The sequence below is a fragment of the Scomber japonicus genome, chromosome 24, assembly GCF_027409825.1.
Source record: "Scomber japonicus isolate fScoJap1 chromosome 24, fScoJap1.pri, whole genome shotgun sequence".
In the NCBI taxonomy this organism is placed as follows: domain Eukaryota; kingdom Metazoa; phylum Chordata; class Actinopteri; order Scombriformes; family Scombridae; genus Scomber; species Scomber japonicus.
In genome coordinates this window covers 1285687-1302244 of record NC_070601.1, presented here as the reverse complement: position 1 = coordinate 1302244, position 16558 = coordinate 1285687, and the positions used below count along the sequence as shown (strand labels likewise).

The 16558-nt window shown below is 43.5% G+C and overlaps 1 protein-coding gene across 1 annotated transcript in view; it reads right to left on the bottom strand.

The window, feature by feature from the left end:
- Positions 1 to 16003, bottom strand: part of sh3yl1 (SH3 and SYLF domain containing 1) — a 20668-nt gene extending 4665 nt beyond the window's left edge. Inside the window, exons 1-6 of the mRNA XM_053314546.1 lie at positions 15717 to 16003; positions 6855 to 6965; positions 5697 to 5810; positions 4030 to 4094; positions 3070 to 3182; positions 1519 to 1647 (exon numbers count right to left, since the gene is read on the bottom strand). Coding sequence (XP_053170521.1) covers positions 1519 to 1647; positions 3070 to 3182; positions 4030 to 4094; positions 5697 to 5810; positions 6855 to 6965; position 15717 — 533 coding nt within the window. The 5' untranslated portion in view covers positions 15718 to 16003. The remainder of the gene's footprint in view (positions 1 to 1518; positions 1648 to 3069; positions 3183 to 4029; positions 4095 to 5696; positions 5811 to 6854; positions 6966 to 15716) is intronic.
- Positions 16004 to 16558: the final 555 nt, after the last annotated feature.

Here is a 16558-nt window from a genome sequence, read left to right as displayed (position 1 = left end):
ACGGAAAAGAGGGAGGAAGCAAGGGAGGGAGGGAGGGAGAAAGGAAGGAAGGAAGGACAGACAGAGGAAAGAAGGATGGAAAAGAGGGAGGAAGCAAGGGAGGGAGGGAGGGAGGGAGGGAGGGAGGGAGGGAGAAAGGAAGGAAAGAAGGAAGGACGGACAGAGGAAAGAAAGAAGGAAGGAAGGAAAGTAGGAGGGAGGGAAGGCTTAGAGGTTGAGGGGTTGAGGGGTTGAGGGGTTGAGGGGTTCAGGGGTTGAGGGGTTGAGAGGTTGAGGGGTTGAGGGGTTGAGAGGTTCAGGGGTTGAGGGGTTGAGGGGTTTAGAGGTTGAGGGGTTGAGGGGTTGAGAGGTTGAGGGGTTGAGGGGTTTAGAGGTTGAGGGGTTGAGGGGTTGAGGGGTTCAGAGGTTAAGAGGTTGAGGGGTTGAGGGGTTGAGGGGTTGAGGGGTTGAGGGGTTGAGAGGTTAAGAGGTTGAGGGGTTGGGAGGTTGAGGGGTTCAGAGGTTGAGGGGTTGAGTGGTTGGGAGGTTGAGGGGTTGAGGGGTTGAGGGGTTTAGAGGTTGAGGGGTTCAGAGGTTAAGAGGTTGAGGGGTTGAGGGGTTAGGAGGTTGAGAGGTTGAGGGGTTCAGAGGTTAAGAGGTTGAGGGGTTGAGGGGTTGAGGGGTTGAGAGGTTGAGGGGTTGAGGGGTTGAGGGGTTGAGGGGTTGAGGGGTTGAGGGGTTGAGGGGTTCAGAGGTTAAGAGGTTGAGGGGTTGAGGGGTTGAGGGGTTGAGGGGTTGAGGGGTTGAGAGGTTAAGAGGTTGAGGGGTTGGGAGGTTGAGGGGTTGAGTGGTTGGGAGGTTGAGGGGTTGAGGGGTTGAGGGGTTTAGAGGTTGAGGGGTTCAGAGGTTAAGAGGTTGAGAGGTTGAGGGGTTGGGAGGTTGAGAGGTTGAGGGGTTCAGAGGTTAAGAGGTTGAGAGGTTGAGAGGTTCAGAGGTTGAGGGGTTGAGAGGTTGAGAGGTTCAGAGGTTGAGGGGTTGAGGGGTTCAGAGGTTAAGAGGTTGAGGGGTTGAGGGGTTGGGAGGTTGAGGGGTTGGGAGGTTGAGGGGTTGGGAGGTTGAGGGGTTGAGGGGTTGAGGGGTTTAGAGGTTGAGGGGTTCAGAGGTTAAGAGGTTGAGGGGTTGAGGGGTTGAGGGGTTGAGGGGTTGAGGGGTTGAGGGGTTGAGGGGTTGAGGGGTTGAGGGGTTTAGAGGTTGAGGGGTTGGGAGGTTGAGGGGTTGAGGGGTTGAGGGGTTTAGAGGTTGAGGGGTTCAGAGGTTAAGAGGTTGAGGGGTTGAGGGGTTAAGGGGTTGAGGGGTTGAGGGGTTCAGGGGTTCAGAGGTTGAGGGGTTGAGGGGTTGAGGGGTTGAGGGGTTGAGGGGTTGAGAGGTTTAGAGGTTTAGAGGTTTAGAGGTTTAGAGGTTGGGGGGTTGAGGGGTTGAGGGGTTGAGGGGTTGAGAGGTTTAGAGGTTTAGAGGTTGGGGGGTTGAGAGAGTACGGACTTGCGGTTGGTGTCTTTGCGTTCGATCAGGTACGAACCCTCCAGAGAAATCCCAGCAAACAAACCTCTGGACCTGCAGTAGGTGAAGACGGCGGCCGTGCTGCGCAGAGCCACGTCGGCTTCAACGTTCCTAAAAACACACAGAAACAAAAAAAGAGTTCAAATCACTGAGGAGTTCCTCAGGGAGCCAACACGGATCCTCTGATAGTCATCATGTTGAAACCCAGTTTAGTTTTAGTGAGTTTAACAAGTGATGAAGTAGTTTTAGTTAGGAAGGGAGGTGGGAAGGAAGGAAAGGAGGAAGGAAGGAGGAGGGAAGGAAGGAAGGGAGGAAAGAAAGACGGAAAGGAGGGAGGAAGAAAGGAAGGAAAGGAGGGAGGGAGGGAAGGGAGGAAAGAAGGACGGAAAGGAGGGAGGAAAGAAGGACGGAAAGGAGGTAGGAAGGAAGGAGGGAGGGAGAAAGGAAAAGAGGAAGGGAAGAAGGAAGGAAAGAAGGAAGGGAGGAAGGAGGGAAGGAAAAAGGAGGGAAGGTGGGAAGGAAAGAAGGAGGGAGGGAGGAAGGAAGGAAGGACAGAGGAAAGACAGAAGGAAAGAAGGAGGGAGGGAGGAAAGAAGGGAAGGAAGGAGAAGCTGTAAAGGATGCTGCTTCTCAGTCAGAGCTTCCAAACTGGACTTTCACATTAATGGGATTTTTCCTTTTTAAGCTTTAATCTGCTGCGAGGTCAGAGTCTAAATATTCTATTCTTCTTCTTCTTTCTAAAAAACCGTAAACTGCACATTAAGCATTTTCTTCTTGTGTGCTCTGCTGCCCCCTGCTGGTAGTAGCCTGTCATTACATGAAGTCAAACGGCAGCTCAGTTTAGTTTGAGTTACTTTAATAACCCTGGAAACAGCTGTTTATGTCATTAAAGAAGGAGAGAAAGTCTATTTATCTTCCACACGTTCTTCTTATATTACATTTTTAATGCCTCATTTAATCAGCTGTTTTCTGTCTCCATACCTCAAGCTGTTCCCCGCTGCTAAATATTAAACGTTGTGTCATTTGCAGACGTTAAACTGCAGATCAGTTCATGAAAGTTAACTTTATTTTCTTTGTGTCTGCAGCTCACTTCTTCTTCTTCTTCTTCTTCTTTAACAGGAAGAGTCAGACAGCCGTTCTGATGTCAGCTTTTCACCTGCAACTGAAATACCTGGCGCCGCCCACCCACGCCTGCCAACACACACACACACACACACACACACACACACACACACGCCAAAACCTGTCCAACTGCACTGAAACAACACTGACCTATTCTAAAATTAACATCACACATAAATCACAGGCTCTACAGTAAAGCTGATGTTGTAACAGCTGTAGAGGTTTAACAGCATTTAGTTTGTGTTTCTGCTTCAGGCCTCAAAACACAAACACGTCAGCTGTCATTAAACGTCTCGTAAATCCTCCGGCAGAATAAAACATTAAAGCCAAAGCTGTAATTTACATCAAAAGCGCAGATTGGAGGCAATTAAGAGACAGTCAGACAGTCAGAGTGAGAGTGCAGGTGCTCGCCTGCCCAACGGTCCCACGGCGACCGTGCAGTTTCCTCCCAGCGTCAGGTTCCCGCCTTTTGTGAACGCCTCAATGGCCCGACGTTGGTTCAGGATGATCACCAAGTCTGACACCTGAGGGGGGGGGGGGTCAACATGTACTTTAGTTAGTTATTCACTTTGCCAGGTTGTACGGTGGTGCATTCAGGGGCAATCTGACATGTGACCTTTGACCACCGCCTGATGGAAAGTTGAATTCATGATCATTGAACTGAGACTTCTTTCAAATGTGTGTGTTTGCCAGGTGGTACAGTGGTGCATTCAGGGGCAATCTGACATGTGACCTTTGACCACTGGTTGAATTCATGCTCATTGAACTGAGACTTCTCATGTTATTCTGCTTTTTAAAATAGTTACAGAATAACCCAACGACTATATGAAAGACTGAGATTATGCACTCCACATAAATGCATGCATATAAAAAGTCTTAAGTGATGTTTTTAAAAGATAAACCGGCCTGTTTGAGTCAGAGGCTGAACTGAGCAGCTGCATAAAAAGGACCAGTAGAAGATAAATAAGGAGATTTTAAATTGGAAATCATGCAAAGATATTCCAGACTCAGAATATTAATAGAGAGCTGCAGATGAAACACACTTGTCGAACCTCTTCCATGCCATGTGGCTGCAGGTTTTCATTCCAACCAAACAGGAGCACACCTGGCTCGACTCATTTAATCAGCTGATGTCACTCTGCAGACAGTCGATTGGCGCACGTGTTCGCTCTTGATTGGTTGGGTTAGAAAAAAAAAACAAAACAAAAAAAAACCTGCAGACACACGGCCCGTGGTGGAAAAGAGGTTCGACATGCCTTGCTACTTAAAAAAAACAAAAAAAACATGCACATTTCTATTTCTACATAGCAGGATTTACCTTGCAGTTACTTATTTTTTTGCTTTTTTATATAGAAATGTAAACGCACTGACCTCCACGCCGATCTCAAAGCCTCCTCCCAGACCGGCGATGCCAATGGCTGAAGGTGCAGACCAACCTGAACACACAAAGACACAAAGACGCCATCAACTAGAAAACCATGGAGGTAGAAATATGAACAAATAAAGAGCTTACGACTCAACACACATGCATAATGACATATTTAACCTTTGCCTGCATAATTCAAGTCAATGCTTTTGTTGTCATTGCACAGTAGTACAACCAAACTATGTAATCTCTGTTGCTATAGGAATAGATAAATATAATACAGATGTGGTTAGAGTAGTATTAAAGTATTAAACTGTATGTCTCAATGTTTTGTGTGTTGAATAAAGACTTATAATGAAAGTTTGCATTGATTCAGAGAGCAGTTGAGTTGAATATTGACTTCCTTTACTTCATATTTCTCTCTTTCTACTTCTTCTTTTTTTAGTTTTTAGTTCCCAAAAATCAAGATATTTAATCTTTGCCTGCATAATTCAAGTCAATGCTTTTATTGTCATTGCACAGCAGAACAACCAAACTGTGTAATCTCAACAGCAACAGACAATAGATAGATAAATAAATATAATACAGATGTGGTTAGAATAAGAGCAGCAATTCAAATAATGTATTAAACTGTAGAAAATGTGTTAGTGTTAGTGCATGTCTCAATGTTTTGTGTGTTGAATAAAGATTTATAATGAAAGTTTGCATTGATTCAGAGAGCAGTTGAGTTGAATATTGACTTCCTTTATTCCTCTACTTCTTCTTTTTTACTTCCCAACAGTTTGCTGCTGTTAAATTTGACTCAATCTGGTGTTTTTTTCAGATTTAGTTGAACTACTCCTTTAAAAAGCTGTTCTAATAAATAGATAAAAATAAATAAATAAGTAAAAAACAGCAGCAGGCGACAGGATGGTCCGTGTGATGCACTTCTGCAGCCGCTACTGCTGCCCGTATAAATAATATCAGCAGCATCAGATGACTGCTGCCACCGCTGCAGGGAGATTCGTCTGTTTGTCTCCACGGCAACCCAAAAAATGTGCCACAGATCACTGAGTGGAAAAAACACATGAACAGCAGGTGACCTCTGACCTCCATGAGTGCAGAGTTTTAACCAGGCGGGGAGTTCTGGTCCTCTGAAATGAGGCCAACCAGGAAGTAACTTAGAGCTGCATTCTATCAAAAGGCCACCAGGGGGCGACGGTCTCTATACAAGTCAATGAAGAATTCACCAACTTCTCACTTGATTTCTAACCTCAGTAAACGTTTTCAAAATGTGTTTATGGTCTCAATCGCTAGTTTAAAGCCTTCTTCAATGCAGTATGATGTTCATTTGGGACATTTTGGCCTCCCTGATTTTATATGTGACGATAAAGCAGGGTATGCATTAGGGGCGGGGCTACGTCCTGATTGACAGGTTGATTGACCAATGTCCTCCAGATCCAGCCCTCGTAACCATAGCAACCTCCCCGCTCCGCCCATGGCTCCGCCTCATCACCAAATATAAGTAGAATCCCTGTTTTTATTTTTCCCAGCATGCACCTGAAATTTTCAAGATGGTGCTGCCTAGATTAGAAACTATTGGCTTCCGAGCAGCAGTCCACAAACCAATGGGTGACGTCACGGATGTTACGTCTGTGGGTTTAACGTGTGTTTGGTGTGTTTTGGTTCTTACGTCTGTCGGCCAGCCGGGCGATGACGATGCCGCTGCCTCCTCTCGCTGTGATCATGAAGCCGGCCTTGATGACGGAGATGATGGCGAGACCTTCTGCCTTCGCTATCACATGAGCTGCAACACACACACACACACACACACACACACACACACACACACACACACACACACACACACACACACACACACACACACACACACACACACACACACACACACACACACACACACACACACACACACACACACACACACACACACACACACACACACACAAACACACACACAAACTGAATATCTTTGATCAGCTGCAGCTTTACTTTACTAGATTTAACTATTTTGTCTAAATTTGTGTAATTTTATATTTCTTTTTATTCTCTCTAGTGTATTTTCTTCCTGTATGCTTTTAACATCTCTTGCAATAGTCTTGACTGCTGCTTCTATTTAATTCTATTGATTTTATTAAGTGCAATACCTTCCTACTATGTCATCTTTTTTAGCTGCATGTCTTGTTTTTATTGTCTTAAAAAGTGCAAATTGAGTGGCAGCTGTAATCTCATTATATGTTAAATATAAAAGACAATAAAGCTTTCTATTCTATATCTTTTTTGTTGCATTGTATTAGATGTTTGTGCAATGGTTAATGAGGATCCTTATAAACTAAACTTTATGTTGAATTTGTGGTTTGAATTCTGCTTTTTTTTGCAATTTCAAAACACTTCAGATAGAACAAGTTGTTCATCCTCAGTGACCCGGGTGTTAAAAGTGTGAATTTTGGACTCTGAATTTAATCCAAATGTTGCAAACTGTATTAAAAGTTAATGCTTTTATTTTAATTTGAAGGATGTTGAGCCAAAATGAAGTATCCTAGTGCATATCCTACACAAGTTTTTATTAGATCTGTAGTTGAGAGCTGCTGTTCTGCATCTGGACTTTCAGGTTTTGCAGATTAAAACATTCATAAAACAAATATTCAGGAAGAAAAAACAGCTTCATCTGAGAGTGAGAGCCACTAAAAATACAAATGTAATGAATTTAAATCAGTATGAGAAGCTGTCAGGTGTTGAAAGTGCTTTGTCAGGTTTTTCGGCTTTACTAGGTAGGACATTAGGTATGATTAAAATAGTTGCGGTGGTTCTTGGGTGAGGTCAAACCTACGGGGGATCAGTTTGTCGGGTCCGTTCCTGTTGGAGATCTCCGTGAAGTCTCTCAGGATCTTGGCGGCTTTCTTGGCCTCCGACTTCATATTGGACGGGATGGGATTACTCACTGTAAGACACACAAACCACCACGATGACGATGACGATGATGATGATGATGATGATGACTTTAGCCACACATACAGTAAAAACAACCACATCACTCATCCTTGTTAAGTCTTATCTGATTCACATCTAGCGCCAACAGAAGCTGAGCAAACTTTACAGAGAGCAGCGACTGTGAGGCTTTTATTGATTAAACAAACAGATCAGTCAAAACCGGCTTCTTAGAAAACACATTCATCCTCAGACCTGCAGACCTGTCACACACACACACACATTCATCCTCAGACCTGCACACCTGTCACACACACACACACACACATTCATCCTCAGACCTGCACACCTGTCACACACACACACACACACACACACATTCATCCTCAGACCTGCACACCTGTCACACACACACACACACACACGTTCATCCTCAGACCTGCACACCTGTCACACACACACACACACACACATTCATCCTCAGACCTGCACACCTGTCACACACACACACACACACACATTCATCCTCAGACCTGCACACCTGTCACACACACACACACACACACATTCATCCTCAGACCTGCAGACCTGTCACACACACACACACACACACGTTCATCCTCAGACCTGCACACCTGTCACACACACACACACACACACATTCATCCTCAGACCTGCACACCTGTCACACACACACACACACACGTTCATCCTCAGACCTGCACACCTGTCACACACACACACACACACATTCATCCTCAGACCTGCACACCTGTCACACACACACACGTCAACTTTATTATTCTAATTAGGATTATGAAAAGAAAAGCTTCACATTCAGGCTGTTCCTTCCTTCCTTCCTTCCTTCCTTCCTTCCTTCCTTCCTTCCTTCCTGTCATCTGTCTCCTTTCTTTCTTTTCTTCTTCTCTCTTTCATCCCTTCCTCCATCTCCCTTTCTTCCTTCCTTCTGTCCTTCCCTCCTTCCTTCCTTCCTCCCTCCCTCCCTCCTTTCCTTCCTTACTTCTTTCCTCCGTCCTTCCTTTCTTCCTTCCTCCCTCCCTCCTACCTTCTTTCCTCCCTCCCCTCTACCTTCCTTCCTTACTTACTTCTTTCCTCCATCCATCCATCCTTCCTCCCTTCCTTATTTCCTTTCCTCCCTTCCATCCTTCCGTCCTCCATCCCCATTTTTTCCTTCTGTCGTTCCTTCCTTTCTCTCTCCTTCTTTCCTTCCTCCCTCCCTGCCTTCTTTCCTTTCCTCCCTTCCCTTCCTTCCTTCCTTGACTCGAACACAACAGGAGGGTTAAATGAGACTTACACATAAACCTTTTTCTTTGACAAATGTGAAACGTAGGTATAGTACTAGACAGGCCTCAGGAAACAGCTTCACCGTGCCTTTACCTTTAATGCACTCAAAAGGTCAGTTCTGTATAGAGCTGTATCTCACTGGAAGGAGGGAATGAAGGAAAGGAGGGATCGAGGAAAGAAGGAAGGAAGGAGGAAGGCAAGAGGAAGGAAAGGGGGAAGGAGGGAGGGAAGGAAGGAGGGAAGGAAGGAGGGAGAGAGGAAAGAAGGAAGGAAAGGAGGGAGGAAGGCAGGAGGAAGGAAAGGGGGAAGGAGGGAGGGAAGGAAAGAAGGAAGGAGGAAGAAGGAAAGGAGGGATCGAGGAAAGAGGGAAGGAAGGAAGGAAGGAAAGGAGGGAGAGAGGAAAGAAGGAAGGAAAGGAGGAAGAAGGAAGGAGGAAGGAAAGGGGGAAGGAGGGAGGAGGGAAGGAAGGAGGGAGAGAGGAAAGAAGGAAGGAGGGAGGGAAGGAAGAAGGAAAGGAGGGATTGAGGAAAGAGGAAAGAGGGAAGGAAGGGAGGAAGGGAGGGAGGAAGAAGGAAAGAAAGGAGGGAGAGAGAAAATAAGGAACATATAGCTCCAGTAGTGAGTGGAGAGGATTATAATTATAAAGCTTCTACATAGACTTCAGACTCTGAAGCGTTGCTGCTTGTGTCTCAATGATTGCTTTTTTTTTTTAAGTATATTTTTTTGTAATAATTGTTTGATTGAATGTGGACCCCAGGAAGATTAGTCCTCATCTCTATGAAGACTAATGGAGATCCAAAGGATACAATAAACTATAAACTATAAACTTCACTCTTCATATGTGCAGAATAAAAACTTATAAAACTAATTGTTAGCTTTAATTACAGTTTACAGCTCGACCTGGATATTTTAATTATAGTTGTCAGAGTCATATAATCACATATTTTCTGGCTGCAGCTTCTCACATGTGACGATTCGAAGTGTTTCTTCATCATACATGACAGAAGTTGTTCAGTTTGTGACGCTTCATCGAACCAAACAAGACGATCTGAAAATGCTCTTACTATTTTTTTTTGACAAATTGTTCTTGTATATCAAATGTCAGAAAACTGCTGAAAGGTTTTTTTTAGAGTTAATTCTTCTTTAGGATAATTAAGGAGCATATTGAGGTGATTGACAGGCATCTCGGCCCGTAAAAACTCGCAGGCTGAAAACTTTATTTGCTACATTTGTGAAGTTCTGTAACATGCATGATGTGTGTCGTGTTGGCTGTAGCTGGAGGGCGAGGTGGAGCTGTATCGGTGCAGCTGAAGGAGAGCTTTGTTAGCGTGTCGTAGCTCAGCTGAGGATGGGATGTTCCAGTGTGTGTCGTTGTGTCATGTGTTAGGAATGTGCTGGCTGCAGCAGGCGGTATGTTGGCAGACTGGTCTGAGTCTGCTGTCACCGTTTGGAGCTCTGACAGCAGATACAGGAGGCTGGCATTACAGGATCAATAGTTTCAACCTAGAATGAGCTTTTTCACCAAGGAGTCTCTGCTTGGTTGTTTGTTTGTGAATCCTTCAAAAAACTTTATGATGAACTGGGAATAAATCTTTAGCTTTTTATGTAAATTTAAAAAAAGAAAATTCACTACAACTTACAACTAGAAACATGGTGACAGCACTAAAAGCAAGCCTGACACAGCTGTAGAAACACTAGCAGTCAGACCATCAGCCAAATGAAACACAGAAAATCTGACTAGAGCCTTCTCATAGACAAACAGAGCCTGAACTAGCACTAGAACCTCCTGATAGACAAACAAAGCCTAAAAAAAGCACTAGAACCACCTCAAATATGACAAAAAGCATTCACACCTCCTGATAGATGACTCGGATGTCCACATACGACAGCTTGACCCTCCTCATAGATGACAAGACCTCAAAAAGGAACCACTACAACCTCCTAAATTATGACAAAAAAACTTTAAGAGCTCTTCATAGATGACTCCAATCTCTTGATATACTTTAAGCACGACCGATAGAGCCTCCTAATAGATGATAAAACCTCAAAAAAGACCACTACAACCTCCACAAAGACCAATCGATCCTTCATCCACATCAGAAATGGCTCCTTATAATCATCTAAAAAGCCAATTAGGAGCTCCACATAGACTATTAGAACCAAAAAGACAGTTAGAACCTCCACATAGAAGACAATATGAACTTATAAGCCACAAGAGGGCGTTGTGGACGTCTTTGAGGAGCTTTTAATCATCATTGTAAAAAGCTTGAGTGATTGTTCTTGTTCTTTTCACATATGGGACAGTTATTGAGGTTCTAGTCAGTCTGTCATTGAGGAGTCTGCGGTGGTCTTTCATCTGATTATAGTACTTCAGTCTTTTAAAGAGTTCCAGTTCTAGTGTCAATTGATGAGGTTCTAGTGTTCCTTTTACTTTCTAATGGAGGAGTTCGGTACCAGTGGAGGTTCTAGTGTCAATTTATGAGGTTCTAGTGTTCTTCTTACTTTCTAATGCAGGAGTTCGGTACCAGTGGAGGTTCTAGTGTCAATTGATGAGGTTCTAGTGTTCTTCTTACTTTCTAATGCAGGAGTTCGGTACCAGTGGAGGTTCTAGTGTCAATTGATGAGGTTCTAGTGTTCTTCTTACTTTCTAATGCAGGAGTTCGGTACCAGTGGAGGTTCTAGTGTCAATTGATGAGGTTCTAGTGTTCTTCTTACTTTCTAATGCAGGAGTTCGGTACCAGTGGAGGTTCTAGTCCTCCACAAGAGGGTTCTATGGTCTGTAGAGGTCTTCAAAGAGGTTAATCTTTGGTACTTATCATCTTCGTAGAGGGTTAACTGAAGAGGATCTAGTTTGTAGTATCTCTGAGGATGATCTAGAGTCCCAGTAATTGTCCCAATGGAGGTTCTATTGATCTTTTAGATTCTATTAAATGTATGAATAGGGTCTAAATCAAGAATCTGATCATTTATTTGGGTCTTTGAAGGGGTTCTGGTCATTTTCAAGGAGGCTGTACTGGTCTTTGAGAAGCTTTTAGTGTTCTCTTACAAGCTAGTGATCAATAAGGAGTTCTGTATGATTTTTGCGGAGGTTCTTATCGTCTTTTAGGCCGTCTGTTCAGTTTCTAGTCAGTTGGTCATTAAGTTTATCTGCTATATTCTTGTAGCTGAGGAGTTTCTGGTTGTCCAGGAGGAGGTTTTCAGTTCAAGCTGTCTGAGAGAAGTTAAGAAAGATCTATTTTATGAATTCTAGGGATTTTTTTTTTAGTGTCTAATGAATGTTTATAGTGGTCTGGAGGAGGTTCTAGTGTCAACAGATGTGGTGTAGTAAAAAAAACATCAAAATAGCAAATACAGGAAGTGATTAAATGCCTGTACGTGTGTCATGAGTAGAGATAAAAGAAGAAGATCAGTTCTCAGTATTTCTGTAAACACACTGATGAGGAAGCTTTAATATTCAGACTGACGGAGGTGGAGTCACTAAAGTACAAACGCACGCAGTTTGTTTGACGCAGTGTTGTGACTCAGTCATTAAGCAGCTGATGAGCTCATTGAAAGGTGATACAGATCTGAAGATGAATGAATGGAGGGCGAGTTTGATAGACTGGTTTATAAAGTCATTAAAACCATTTTTAATTAAATTTCATTCATTCCAATTACAACGTAGATTAAATCTGCAGCCGCCACTCACTGAATCACTTGCAGCGTGTGTGATGTCATCACTGTCACCATGACGATGTTTCACAATTTTACCCCCAGGCCAATTACCTGTAAAATGACTAATTAACCAATCACCGGCCCTGATAGAGAAACTCAATCCCAGCAGAGCTAAACAACAGCTAATGAGAGCTCGTTAACGCTAATGAGCTGTCAGAGATTCACCACAGCAGTCTGCAATCCATCATATATTAGATCATTTACATAAGGAGGGAAAAACACTATAAACAGTCTGATCAGATATGAACCTCCTTCTAGAGAACCTCCTCAGATTTATACAGACATACAAAACAAATACAAGCAGTCATAATCTCATCCTGTCCTCTGGATTCAGACGTCAGTCAGCAGCACACTGATCCCGGTTAAGCAGCAGGATCAGCTGACGTATAAGAGTTTAAATTAAGGGACTACTGTATGAATCACCTGTTGGAGGGCCGACGTTCATAATGTCTGTTTAAAACATCCGAGGAGTCAAGAAGAGACGCTGTTAGCGAGTCTGAGCTGCTCTTGATGACCCACTGACTAGAACACTAGAACCACAAAGACCTCCTCATTGATAACCAGATACTAAGACACCACTCCGAAAGACCAACAGAACATCCTCGAAGACTAAAATCCTCATAGATAACTATAATTATATTCTCCACCAGGCCACTAGAACCTCCTCATGAACCAATATAAACTGCTCATAGACAAATAACACCTAAAGTATGACTAGAACCCACTCAAAGACAACTTGAACCCACTCAAAGACAACTAGAACCCACTCAAAGACAACCAGAACCCACTCAAAGACAAATAGAACCCACTCAAAGACCACTAGAACCCACTCAAAGACAACTAGAACCCACTCAAAGACAACCAGAACCCACTCAAAGACAAATAGAACCCACTCAAAGACAAATAGAACCCACTCAAAGACAACTAGAGCCCACTCAAAGACCACTAGAACCCACTCAAAGACCACTAGAACCCACTCAAAGACAACTAGAGCCCACTCAAAGACAACTAGAACCCACTCAAAGACAACCAGAACCCACTCAAAGACAACCAGAACCCACTCAAAGACAACTAGAACCTCCTCAAAGACAACTAGAACCCACTCAAAGACAAATAGAACCCACTCAAAGACAACTAGAACCCACTCAAAGACAACCAGAACCCACTCAAAGACAACTAAACCCACTCAAAGACAACTAGAACCCACTCAAAGACAACTAGAACCCACTCAAAGACAACTAGAACCCACTCAAAGACAACTTGAACCCACTCAAAGACAACTAGAGCCCACTCAAAGACAACTAGAACCCACTCAAAGACAACTAGAACCTCCTCAAAGACAACTTGAACCCACTCAAAGACAACTAGAACCCACTCAAAGACAACCAGAACCCACTCAAAGACAACTAGAACCCACTCAAAGACCACTAGAACCCACTCAAAGACAACTAGAACCCACTCAAAGACAACTAGAACCCACTCAAAGACAACTAGAGCCCACTCAAAGACAACTAGAACCCACTCAAAGACAACTAGAACCCACTCAAAGACCACTAGAACCCACTCAAAGACAAATAGAGCCCACTCAAAGACAACTAGAACCCACTCAAAGACAACTAGAACCCACTCAAAGACAACTAGAACCCACTCAAAGACAACTAGAACCCACTCAAAGACAACCAGAACCCACTCAAAGACAACCAGAACCCACTCAAAGACAACTAGAACCTCCTCAAAGACAACTAGAACCCACTCAAAGACAAATAGAACCCACTCAAAGACAACTAGAACCCACTCAAAGACAACCAGAACCCACTCAAAGACAACTAGAACCCACTCAAAGACAACTTTAACCCACTCAAAGACAACTAGAGCCCACTCAAAGACAACTAGAACCCACTCAAAGACAACTAGAACCTCCTCAAAGACAATTAGAACCTCCTCAAAGACAACTTGAACCCACTCAAAGACAACTTGAACCCACTCAAAGACAAATAGAACCCACTCAAAGACAACTAGAGCCCACTCAAAGACAACTAGAGCCCACTCAAAGACAACTAGAGCCCACTCAAAGACAAATAGAACCCACTCAAAGACAACTTGAACCCACTCAAAGACAAATAGAACCCACTCAAAGACAACTTGAACCCACTCAAAGACAAATAGAACCCACAAGAAACCACAATTTTGAATATAATCTAAACGATCACTAAAATCCCCCTCAGAGAAGACGAGAAACCTCCTCTGTTTTGACTACAACATTCCCAAATTTTACAAATTCCTCACTGGTTAGATCATAAAAGGACCGAAAGAATCTGCTTAAGGTTGACTGGAAACTCCCAAAGACAACCAAAACCTCCTCATCGATGATTAGATCCTGAAATACCACTAGGACCCCCTAGAGCTGGGCGATATGGACAAAATCAAGTATCACGATACGATAACGCAGAGATGATTCTTGATGCTTTCACTAAATATTTACACTATGAAATGTTTGATAAATGATGATGAGTTCTGTGGATATAATGACAAAGTGGGTAAAAGGTAAATAACAGAACCGATGGAACGGTCTGGTAAGTTTATAAAATTAGATTTTTTTCCTGAAACTCCGTCTTTAAAACCAGCGAAAGACAACTCTGATGACGTTTCAGGATATTACGATATCCAAACAGACAATATCTAGTCTCATATCATGATATCGATATATTGCCCAGCCCTAATAACACCTAAAATATGGCTAGAACCCACCCAATGACCAACAGAACCTCACTGAAGACAGCTAGAACCTCCTCACAGACCAAACAAACCCTCATAACACCTGACAGAGGCCTAGAACCTCTGCCTAGAACCAAATAAACTAACTACACTAAAACCTCCTCTTTGATAATTAGATGCTGAAAGACCACTAGAACCTCTAACCTAGATATCAACTCAAATATGACTAGAACCCACCTAAAGCCCAACAGAACCTCACTGAAGACAGCTGGAATCTCCTCAGAACAAAAACCCCCTCCTCATAACACCTAAAAGAGACCTAGAACCCACCCAATGACCAACAGAACCTGACTGAAGAACAAAACCCCCTCCTCATAACACCTCAAATATGACTAGAACCTACCTAAAGCCCAACAAAACCTCACTGAGGACAGCTAGAACCTCCTCATAACACCTAAAAGAGGCCTTGAACCTCTCCAAATTAAACTAAAACCTCCTAATTGATGATTAGATCCTGACAGACCGCTAGAACCTCTTCGGAGAATCTTCCCAAAGACCAACATAAACTCCATAACACCTCAAATATGACTAGAACCGACCTAAAGCCCAACAGAACCTGACTAAGAAACAAAAACCCCTCCTCATAACACCTAATAGAGACCTAGAACCTCTCCAAATTGAACTAAAACCTCCTAATTGATGATTAAATCCTAAATGACCGAACAAGCCTGAACTAAAACCCGACTACAGCACCTCCAGAACCTGTTAGAGAACCCGTTAGAGAACCCCACCTTCTGACTGAAGTCCATATTCTGGTTCTTCAGGTTTTCCAGGTAGTTTTCTCAGTAAAAATCTGTTCTCTATGAGACTGAAACATACAGCAGCTTCTTAAAAAGGGAGATTTCTACAGTTTCAGAGCCTGTGAACCATGTTCTGTTAGAACCTGTGGAACTGGAACCCAAACACAACAGAACCACAGAACAGTAACCAACATAAAGGCAGCAGATATCTTCACTTCTTATAAACTTACTTTTCTCTCTTTTTCTTCTTTTCCTCCTCTGCTCTGGATGTTTACCTGCAGACAGGTGAGCTGCGCGCGGCTGTCTTCACTGTTGCCTTCACTTCCGCCTCACCTGATCCCACCCACGTCGCACGTTACTAGAAAAAACCCAGAGAAGATGATGATGAAATCGAGCCCACCTGGACAGGGAGAGCAGGTGGGCGGGGTTAAGTGTTGCTGGTTATTAACGAGTTCAAACTCAAACAGGTGAGAGGAAGAAATGAATGAATGAGTGTTGCTAAGGAGACAGGCGGCGCGAGGACAGCCCCGACACACACACACAGCTGCTGTTTGGAGTCAGCTGGGCGCGTTCACGTGTGTGGTAGTTGCTCGACTGGGCGCGTTCATGAGCTCAGAGCTTCGTGTCCCTGAGTTTAGTCTCGCAGGCTGATTGGTTCACTTTTTCTTTTATCATTTGTTTAGATTTATTTAGTTTTATTTGAAGTGTTCAGCTCTATTCTTTTTAAACATTTTTAAAGTGTTTTTTAAAAATGTAAAAAATAATAAATAACTCATAATGAGTGAGACATGTGACACACTAATCCAGAGGGGTCAAACATGAGGCCTGTGGGCCGCTGAGGAGTCCAATCTGGCCCACTTTCCTTCCTTCCTTCCTTCCTTTCTTCCTTCCTTCCTTCCTTCCTACCTACCTACCTACCTACCTACCTTCCTTCCTTCCTTCCTTCCTTCCTTTCTGTGTTATGTCCTTTCTTTCTTACTTTCTTTCTTCCCACTTTCTCCCTTCTTTTCCTTCTTTCCTTCCTTCCTTCCTTTCATCTTCCCTTCCTGTCATCTTTCCAACCTTCCTTTAT